This window comes from Triturus cristatus, chromosome 8 (genome assembly GCF_964204655.1).
Source record: "Triturus cristatus chromosome 8, aTriCri1.1, whole genome shotgun sequence".
Lineage (NCBI taxonomy): Eukaryota > Metazoa > Chordata > Amphibia > Caudata > Salamandridae > Triturus > Triturus cristatus.
In genome coordinates this window covers 1,128,038,553-1,128,049,424 of record NC_140591.1, presented here as the reverse complement: position 1 = coordinate 1,128,049,424, position 10,872 = coordinate 1,128,038,553, and the positions used below count along the sequence as shown (strand labels likewise).

General features: G+C 45.0%; 1 protein-coding gene across 2 annotated transcripts in view; it reads right to left on the bottom strand.

Annotated features, from left to right (window-relative positions):
• Positions 1–8,002: 8,002 nt before the first annotated feature.
• The window catches only part of TBC1D8 (TBC1 domain family member 8), a 415,888-nt gene continuing 413,018 nt past the window's right edge, over positions 8,003–10,872 (bottom strand). For both annotated transcript variants that reach the window (XM_085622761.1, XM_085622760.1), the window contains exon 20: positions 8,003–9,157. In XM_085622761.1, coding sequence (XP_085478887.1) covers positions 8,720–9,157 — 438 coding nt within the window. In that variant the 3' untranslated portion in view covers positions 8,003–8,719. The remainder of the gene's footprint in view (positions 9,158–10,872) is intronic.

Sequence of the window (10,872 nt, the reverse complement as noted above, 5' to 3'; positions counted from 1 at the left end):
TGCCATGCCCTTTTTGGGAAGCTGCCACCCCGATGTCAATAATAAAACAAATCCCTGGTTTTTAGTGTGCTTTCTGCCCCCCCCCCCCAGATTGGGGGCTACTGCTGTTGACTGTTGTGCCCAAAAGAAAATGGGGGGAGCAAAGGCCCCTGCCCAAGGGGCCGCTACCCCCTCCCTGGTGCTAGTGGGTGGATCCCTGCTTGGGGATCGCCCTCCTGGGATGATCCCCGAGCAGGGATCCACTAGGGTACCTCTCCCATCTTTTTTGGTGCTCGGGGGGCTGAGATAGCCCCGCAAGCACCGAAACGGAGAAACTGAAACCAAGTTTTAGTTTCGATTTCGTTGTACTGACGATAGTGCGCCATGCACGCGATCGTCTTTACAATGAAATACAAAAATAGGCCTGAGGACGTTGGGGAAGTTCTTTCCCACCTACCCAGGCAAAAAAAAAAGGGAAATCCCTCTGCTGTCTGCAGCAGAGGGATTTCCTGAGCATGTGCTCATGACGGAATGGTTCCGTCATGAGGACACTAGAACTTGTGCTCATGACGGAACCATTCCATCATGAGCATGGAAGGGGTTAACAGGCTCACTGTTGACAGTGGAATTACTCTAGGTTTTTGAGTCAGAGGTGTTGGCGGTGGAGGCATTGAGGTTGGAGTATGCCCCTTTGTCTGTAGTTTTTTGGGGGGGAAGCCATGACTGCAGACTTTTTCAATGCCTTTTTGTGGAGTTTTTCCTTTCCTTTGCCTGAAGAAAGCTTCGGGCCTCGTCTTGGCACTTGAGGCTTCATGTCTACAGGCTTTCTTTTTTCCCCTTTTTCTCACATTCAGAGGAACTAGCCTAAAGTCATTCGTTGAAGGGGGATGTTCAGGTAGCAAAATGCTACTTACCCAGTATGCCTCTGTTCTTGGCATTTAGAGCTGTAGATTCACATACTTTGCATAGCCCGCCATCTAGTGTTGGGTCTGGATGTTTGCACTTTGTTTTCGTTCAAAGAAGTCTTTTCCAGTCACAAGGTAGGTGACTCCTCCTTTCGGTGATAGTGCGCATGGGCATCAGCTCCATTGTTAGATTGTTTGCCGCAGAGGGTGATAATGGAGTTAGTAAGATATGTCCATGTATATATGTATCTAAGTAAGATATTAGTGCAACAGGTATAGGTACCCGGGGAAGTGGGGGCGCATGTGAATCTACAGCTCTACATGCCAAGAACAGATGCATACTGGGTAAGTAGCATTTTCTGTTTGAGGCATGTGAGGTGTAGATCACATGCTTTGCATAGACTATACAGCAGTTATCTCCCAAAGCGGTGGCTAACCTGTAGTTGTTGTAGTGGTCTGAAATAGTGTACGTAAAACTGCTTGGCCCACACTAGCTTGCAGTCTTTCTTACACATCTACACAATAGTGTTTTGTGAATGTGTGAGGTGTAGACCATGTTGCAGCTTTGCAGATATCATCTATGGGTATATTCCCTAAGAATGCCATAGAAACCCCTAGTTTGTGTGTGGAGTGCGCTCTAGGGAGAATTGTTTGTGTTAGTTTTGCTTTTGCATAGCATGTCTGAATGCACTTGCCTATCTACCTTGCAATGCCTGATTTTTATATAGGATTGCCTTTATGCGGTGGAGCAAAAGCGACAAATAGTTGTTTTGCGTTGCAGAAAGGTTTGGTCCTTCCTACATAGTAAAGGAGTGCTCTTTTCACATCTAAAGTGTGCAAAGCACGTTCTGCAACAGAATCTGGTTGAGGGAAGAACACAGGCAACTCAACAGATTGGTTGATAAGAAAGGCAGAAATGACCTTTGGTAGGAATTTAGGGTTAGTCCGAAGAACAACCTTGTTTTGGTGTACTTCTAAAAATGGTTCTTCTATGGTTAGTGCCTGAAGCTCAACCACTCTCCTCAGTGATGTGATAGCTATGAGGTAGGCTACCTTCCAAGTGAGAAATTGTGGTTCACATATATGCAATGGCTCAAAGGGTGGACCCATTAGTCTGGTGAGGACAATGTTGAGATTCCACACTGGAGCAGGTGGAAGTCTTGGAGGAATGATTCTTTTAAGTCCCGCCATAAATGCTTTTATGACAGGCACTCTAAAGAGAGGCAGATGTTGTCTGTTCTGTAGGTATGCAGCTTTTGCAGCAAGATGTAAGCATATGGAACAGTACGCTAAGTTGGAACCCTGCAGGTGTAGTAAATAGCAAATAATGTTTTTAACTGAAACGTCTAGCACATTGATTTGATTGTTATTGCAGTATATTACAAATAACTTTCACTTTGCTGCATAGCATGCTCTTGTGGTAGAACGCCTAGCCTCTTTGATAATGTTCATACAATCTGGCGGAACATTAAGGTAGCCAAACTCCAAGATTTCAGGTGCCAGATCGCAAGGTTGAGATGACTGGGATCTGGATGTGTTACCTCTCCATGGCTCTGAGTGAGCAGATTGGATGTGAGGTGTAGTTTTTGATGAGGAACTAGTGAGAGCTCCAATAGGGTTGTGAACCAGGGTTGTCGGGCCCATGTGGGAGTTACTAGGATGAATGTCAGGGATGCCTGTCTGAGCTTCCGAACCACTAATGGGATGAGTGGGAGAGGTGGAAAAGCGTAGGCAAATATCTCTGACCAATTCATCCATATTGCATTGCCCTTGGACAATGGGTGTGGATGTCTGGATGCGAACCTAGGGCATGTTGCGTTTAGGTTTTTGGAGAACAGATATATGTCCGGAAAACTCCACATTTGGAAGAATGGGAGGAGATTTTGAGGGTGGAGTTCCCATTCGTGGATCTTTTGTCTTTGACTACTGCGCAGATCTGTAATCTGATTGTTTACTCCTGGAAGGTGTTCTGCAAGGAGATACATTTTGTGACGTATGGCCCATCTCCATATGGTCTGTGCTAGTTGTAACTGCTGGGGAGAGTGTGTTCCCACCTGTTTTTGTATGTAGTACAATGTTGTCATGTTGTCCGTACGGATCAGTACAGTTTTGCCTACTAGATGAACTTGAAGTGCTTTCAGAGCTAGAAAAATCACTAGCAGCTCTAGATGATTTATGTAAAACTGCTTTTGCTGCAGGGTCCACATACCCTGATTTGTATGTGTCTGGAGATGAGATCCCCAACCAGTGAGTAATGCGTCTTCTGTAGCACTTTCTGTGGAACCGGGTCAATGAAGGGCCGCCCTTTTGAAAGGTTTGGTGTATTCCACCACTGCAGAGAGTGATGGGTGCGGTTGGCCCTCAAACACTAGGTCTGATAACAGACCCTGAGCCTGGTTCCACTGACGTGCTAAGCACTCCTAAAGGGGACGCATCTGAAGTCTTGTGTAAAGGACTATTAGGATGCAAAACGCTATCATACCAAGTAACTGCATGAACACCCGAGCTGGCAATGAGTGTTGAGGCTGGAACTGACCAAGTACAGTCTGCATGTTGCAGATTCTGGCCAGATTGGGGTAGGCGAAAGCCTTTTGTGTATCTATTGTGGCTCCCAGGTACGCCTGTGTGTTGGATGGCTCTCGATGGGACTTGGACAGGTTTACTGTGAATCCAAGATTGTGAAGCAGCTGCACTGTTTTGTGAGTGTGACATAGACAGCTTTCTTGCGAGCTGGCTTTTATGAGCCAGTCGTCCAAGTATGGGAAGACGTGAATGTGTTGTCTTCGAAGATGAGCTACGACTACTGCCAGGCACTTGGGTGAAAACTCTGGGTGCGGTAGTTACTCCAAATGGGAGCACCTTGAACTGATAGTGCTGTCCTGCTACTACGAACCTGAGGTACCTGCGGTGAGCAGAATGTATTGGGATGTGAAAATAGGCATCCTTTAAGTGCAGAGTGGACAGAAAGTAACCTTGTTGAAGGAGCGGGAGCACTTGCTGGAGTGTGACCATGTGAAAGTGGTCTGACTGAATGTATAGATTTAGTTCTCTGAGGTCTAGTATAGGCCTGAGAGAGTCGTCCTTCTTGGGAATCAAAAAGTACAGGGTGTATACCCTGGCCCCTTGATATTTTAATGGGACTGTTTCTATAGCTCCTTTCTCTAACAGAGAGAACTTATTGCTTTAGAAGGGTAGGATGTTCCTGTGACATTGCACGTGATCTTGGAGGAATGTTTGGGGGAGTGTCTGTAAGTTCCAGGCAATCCATTTGTCTGAGGTGATTGTGTTCCAGACAGGGAGAAATTGGGAAAGACGTCCCCCGACAGAAGTGGAATGATCGAGGGGGTAGCGGAAGGAAGTCACTGCTTGTTGTTTGTGGGGGAAGTGCGTGTGGAGTTGCCTCTGCCTCTTCCCTTACCATTGTTTCCTTTAAAACCTCCTCTGAAATAGCCTCTTGATGAGGGTGATTGGTTTTTGTCCTTGTAAGGGGAGGAGGGATTTTCTGTGGAAATATTTTTGGAGCCACCCCTGTAAAAGGAGCGAAGAAAGGAACCCCTATTCACAGGTAACTGCAAAGCCCCCATGGACTTTGCGACCTTCGTGTCTTTCTTCATCTTTTCCAGCGAGGTGTCAGCTGCTGGACCAAAGAGGTGTTCCCTGTCAAATGGCTGGTTGAGAATGGAGGCCTGTACCTCAGATTTGAACCCTGAAATTCTCAACCATGTATGTCTACGTAGCAGTACGCTGGTGTTTACTGCGCACGCTGCTGTGTCTGCTGCGTCTAGGGCACACTTGGAGGTAGTGGTGATAAGTTTGCCCTCCTGGAAAAGATAATTTGCCTTAGATTTATGCTCATCAGGCAGAAATTGCATACGTTTTTCTAACTTATCGTAATGAGCCCTATCACATCTGGCTAACAAAGCCTGAGCATTGGCAATGCGCCAGTGATTAGCTGCTTGTGAGGCTACCCTTTTGCCAGAGGCATCAATTAACTTGGACTCCTTATCAGGAGGAGGGGCCTAACCTGTGGTCTGTGAGTTAGTTGTCTTGCGAGCATTAGAAACCAAAAGAGAGTCTGAAGGCAGCTGAACCTTGATGTAGGCAGAGTCAGTAGGTGCTGCTTTATATTTCTTTTCTACCCTGGGCGTGATGATTCTTGCCCTTACAGGATCTTTGAAAACCTCTCCTGCATGTTTAAGCATTCCCTTAGGCTTTGGCAGTGTATGCATAGTTTTTTTTTTTTTTAGAGGAACTGAGGGTCTCAAACAAGACATCCTGATGTAGTTCCACCCCATGGTAATGAGCAGCCCTGTTAAAATGCTCAATGTAGCCTATATTGTCATCAGGTGGTGATGGCCTGGGCAGGTATAAGTCAGGGTCGGTATCTGGGTGTGGGTCAGTGTCATAATCCTCCCATGGGTCAACATTTTGTAGCCTATCCTGATCCCCATCCCCATCCTCTTTATCCTGTGGGTCAGGTGATAGTGGTGGTGGTGAATTCGTGGGTGTGATAAGTAATTGAGGGTTAGAAGGTGAAGGAGGTGGAACATAAGGTGGTGATGGGTTAGTACCCACATTCCTTTTCTTCAGGGGCATGCGGTTCTCATGCTGTTGGCCCAGTTTCCGTTATTCAAGCAGTTCGGCATTAATATGTCCAGTATCTGGGTTAATAACCAGTTTTTTCCGTTTCGGATCCGAAGATGGAACATCGGACAGAGGCTCTTTTGGCAGAGTCTTTTTATCTTTACTTGTCGTTTTCGGTGTCTAACATTTCGGCTCCGAACTCTTCGGTATCGAAGATTTAGGTTTCAACCAAGATTGAACATGGACCAGGACATGCTTGGATTTCGGCGCCGAGGATTTTGGTTCAGCGCCAGCTTCAGGCCGACTCGGTACTGAGCCGGAAGGCTTCTCTTTGTGTTTTGGCACCAGGCCTACGGGTGGGGTGCTCGAAACTTGTTCTCGGTGCCGACCTTGGCCCGCAGGCAGAGTAAGGACTGGAGCCTTTTTGGTCTTGTGTTGTTGGGGCAAGGGGGTTTCAGTACTCATGGTACGCTGACCCGGTGTGACTTGCTCCTCTTCTTCCATGTCGGAGTCGGCCTCGGATACGGAGATGTGTTCTTATTCCTCGGCTCCTTGAGCTTGTGTTTCTTCTTGGTCGGAATCTTCACCGAAGATGTCAGGTACCGAGCCGCCTTGGTGTTGCATCATCTTGAATCGAAACGATCGGCACGCGTCCCAGTCTTTTTCGTCGTGTTCTGGGGACCAACAGAGGTTGCACACTTCGCGCAGGTCGGTGCGCGAAAAAACTTAGCGCGACACCCGCGACAGAGCTTGAATGGAGTCCGTTCCATCGACTGCTAGCAAGCCTGGCGCGGGTAAGCCCAACGGCCCTCCATGAGTTTTCCGATCGAAGATCTTTGATTAGAAACGATACGCGGAGAATGAGAAACGCGGTCGAGAAACAATACTGTCGAGGGTAGTGGATTGCGTGTTGAAGGGAACCCGAGAAACGGTACCAAACCGGAGTACAGCAATTCCCATCCAAACCCGATGGCGGGGAAAAAACAATCTAACAATGGAGCCGATGCCCATGCGCACTATCACCGAATGGAGGAGTCACCTATCTTGTGACTGGAAAAGACTTCTTCGAACAAAAACAAAGTGCAAACATCCGGACCCCTACACTAGATGGCCGGCCATGCAAAGCATGTGATCTAAAGCTCACATGCCTCGAACATGTATTCTTTTCGATCCACCTGAGAAGTCTCCCCGCACAGTCAAATATTCTTGGCAGAAAAGGTTCTGCAGATCCTGCAGTCTTTGGCCTCTGGCCAGAGTAGAGGCAGAATATGCATCTCTTTTGAGGATCATCAGACAAAACCCTCATTTAGCCACAGGAATACTTTTAGGTTTCTCCATTGATGCCATTTGTCAGAGGTTATAAGGTTCTGAATACACCCAAAGCCTAAAAAAAGGCTAAAAGTTTACTTATCTGCACTTGAGGAAGAGCGAAGCTCTGGAAGTCACTTCCACATAACGTGCAGTATAAATCTGAGGTGTGAAGTCCTCTAGGAGTGAGTCAAAGAGTACTCTTCCCTCATTGGCTGAGAACGCACCTTTAGAACGATGTTGGTGGTTAACAAAGTGGCCACTGCCTATGGCTTTTCAAGCTGTCAGTGCCCAGTACTGCTATTTTTAAGTTACAGAGAGACTTTCTCTTTAACGGGGAATGGTTCAAGCAGGTGAATCTATGAATGATCCAACCCTGGAGAATTCACACAACACGTATTTTTAGTTTGCCCACTGTAAAAAGAACAGTAATCTATTCTGTCTCAAAGATCGACTACCTTAGAGGGCTCAACTATAGGAAAACATTTTGTCACTTGCACAATATTATTTGTCTGCAATTGTATGGGCAAGTCAATAATATGTTTCAAATAAAAGTGTTAATGGTCTTGTTGATTCTCTGTATAAATGGTATGGCAGGCGTTTTAGACAAACTACTATATTGTATAGTATATATCAAACAAAACTACACCACCCACATAGAAACAACTAAAGTGGGCTGTACTCATCCTGAAGAGCCTAGAAGTACTAGAAAAGTGATGAATGGCTGGAAATCAAACAGAATACTTCTCAGTAGTGCATTGCCTTCAGAGACCCAGAGCAGATTAAATGAGTGTCAGAAGAATCCAGGGGGCACTGGTGACGCATGCTGGCCTCCGAGAACCATAACTTAGTAGAGGAAGTAATAGAGGGCAAATATGACAAAAAGAAGGTGGCAGAGAATTTTACAAATTAAAAGGGGTGTGGAGCAGGGAGACATTCCGAGAATAGGGTGAAAAATTCTGCACCGAGGAGGAAAAGAATCTGTTAATACTTGGATTCAATATGTACACTTGAAAACCACAATTCATTAGCATCCTGTGACATTTCATCTAAAAACAGTTACACCTATAAAAGCCAACAAATGTCAAAAGAAATCTATGAAAGTTCCAATGCTGGAAACCAGAGTACCGTATGTATCACGTATAAGCAGTGAGCTTAGGAGAACTGTGAAGTATAACATGTTAGTTAACTGGCCAGGTAAGTACACATAATGGTCAAGGAACACATTTTATGAAATTCGTCAAAAACACTTTATTGGGAACTGTACATTTTGAACAAACCAAACATAAAAAGCACAGTAAATTTACTTGACACTTCTGCATGACGTACACACACCAGAACACAATAAAATATATTAAAACAGTTTCAATTACCAGCATTGAAACAAGTATTTAGTATTAGTGCAAAACATGGCAGGTATGTACATTAAAAAACACAATCAGGACGGTTGATTCAGAAGCTTCAATTTTCCCTGCTCTCAGCCCTTAAAATAAAATTGAGTGATTCTCTTTGCAGGACTGTTTGGCATTTTGGTAACAGAGTACCTTGTGTCAGTCAGTGGAAGGCAGAAACCCAGAACACAGTGTTTGCTTCCTGTAGGATGCATTAAGAAAACTATAGCCTTTTCAAGTAGTACTGCATGGAGTGCTTACAGAGTCAGGAGCAGACCATCCCAGTGACGCGCCACTACAAACATGAAGCTAATGAGACAAACAACAACGATGGCACAAACCCACCATTTTATGTGCTTTTAAAGAATCAGAAAATTGCAAAATACAACAGGTTTTTTTATAGTGGTGCAATGAGTAAAGTTAAACTTTGACTTATGATATGTGCTTTGGTGGAAGTAGCTTTGGAGCACCCTTAACCTGTTTCTCTCAGAGCAGGCTTACTTCAGAAAGTCCACGCCATCCGCTATCGCTTGGATCCACATGTCCTTGACCTCATGTTTGGTGACTCGCACCATTTGTTTTGAGACCATAGTGATTGACTTTGGCGCTCTCCAGCTTTGGCTTCAAATCCGGCGTTCTTTCAAAAAAATTGACAAGTGACTGTTCGGTCAAGAGTGATGCGAGAATGTGCTTAAAGGAGACTATCCAGTCACATTGTGGCAGCGGCAGGGAGGGAGAGCTGCTGCTACGAGGCGTCTTCACAGTGTCGAGGAACACAACGTCCTGATCCACGCAGTCCGTCCCTTCGGATGAGAGGGCGACACTAGGGCCTTCGTCCGAAACACTCCCAGAGCTGCTGCTCTTTTGCCCCACCTCCCCAATTTGTAGTAGAAGCGTGGTCACAGTGGCAATGGATTGGTACAATTCATTCTCATCAGGAGCTTCATGGAACAAGCTATACAGAGTCTTGCAGAACTGGATGAATTCCCTCTGAAAGACAAGCAGGCAATAGAACGGTCACGCATGACGAGTAGCAGGTACCACTTTTTCCCCTTCCCTTTTAAGACCCTGTTCCCACTGCTTCATAAATACTCAGAAGGGCACAAACTTCCTTTTGTGCCCCACTTAGTTTTGGTAACTGAGCACAATTAAGCTCGGTCACTGTTAATTTGGAACTTAAGTGTGGCACATGTAAACTCCATTAAACCAACATCCTAAATGTAATTTAGGACTCTAACCTGTAATAGGATTTGAGCTATGTATTTTAGTTATTTAACTTTTGACACTTGAAATATTGTGGCCTTAATCCCATTACAGTTAATGAATAAGAAGCACACTTAACTGAATCTCTGCCACCTGCTTCCTAATTCTGCTGCAGGGTAGTTTCACCTAATACCATTTTGGGCTGTTTTCCTGGAAGTAATCATTTCTCCACACCAAAGGTCGCTCTTGCAAAAGCTGACAAGAGGATATAACCTTGCCACTGGAACATTTGGTAGTGAACAGAACAGGATACATTGATTTCCAGAAAGAGTCTATGGCAGACTCATTATTCCCACAAAACTCTTGGCCTGTGTTCCAGTAACAGGGTCAGTAGTAAGTTGCTTGAATGCCACCCCTGTAGGTTGAGCTGGGTTGAACTAATAGTGAGCAGATACAGATGGGAGGGAAAGGAGAGATCTTCAGCTTTATAGCCGCCCTCATCAATCTTTAACTTCAGAATGCAAAGCATACTGGAAGACACTTAGTGATGCCACTAGGCCCCAGAACTGTATCACTTACATATTAGTGGGAGGGAAGATGGGAGTCTTGGGGAACTAGATTAGTTTAAAGGCTGCCCACCAATGGTCTGCTTGTTCTGTTTTTGAGAACCGCTGCTTGACTCACTAGCTCTTCAGAACAGACAGTTATTCTCAGTAATCGGTAGCAAAGCCATCCAATAGCCGATGATGCGTACTTTTCTGAAGTACCCCACAATCTGCACCCATAATGCTTTAGGGGCGGTGATCCCAAGGAAGCTTCCTTAAAGAAGCAAGTGCATACTATGGCAAGTACATGTGTTGCCTTTCTTCAAAAAGAGTACGATGGGTCACTTGTGGCCTTGTGCATTCATGAGAGGATCATCTCAACAGCCTGTCTTTGGAACATCTTGCTTAGCAACTCCAAAATTAGACAATCATGATAATTAAAGGTATTAAAGAATTTCATATCATATTTGTTGTTTGTAAAGAACTGCAATTGAAAATCATTTAAAAACGGAAACAGTTCAAATGTTTATGACCCATGAAAGCTTGTATAGCGAAGACAAAATGTAACTTTTGGCCCCTCTCTTAGAATACTGGTCTAGTTGGACCTTGTGATTGGCTCATTTGCTACACTACTGTGTCCCTAAAATCAAGTGGAATAGCCTGCCCAAAGTATCAGACAAATTCCACACTATACAGCTTCTTGGAAGGTCATCAAAATTAATTTGTTCTGCTAATCTGTGTATGATTGTGTTCTTGTGAATTAATGTTTCAGCACTTGCCTATTGTCTTGGCTCCCATGTGTCTGTGCACATTGTAAATAAGAAACCTAAAAGACCTTGAAAAGACATGGAATGAGAATACAACACCTCCCTATCTGCTGCAAGAGTTTGCTGCCCCCTCTGAACTAATTCAATGTGCCTAGGACTTGTTCCTGAACTGGCACCCTGGAATGTCTGG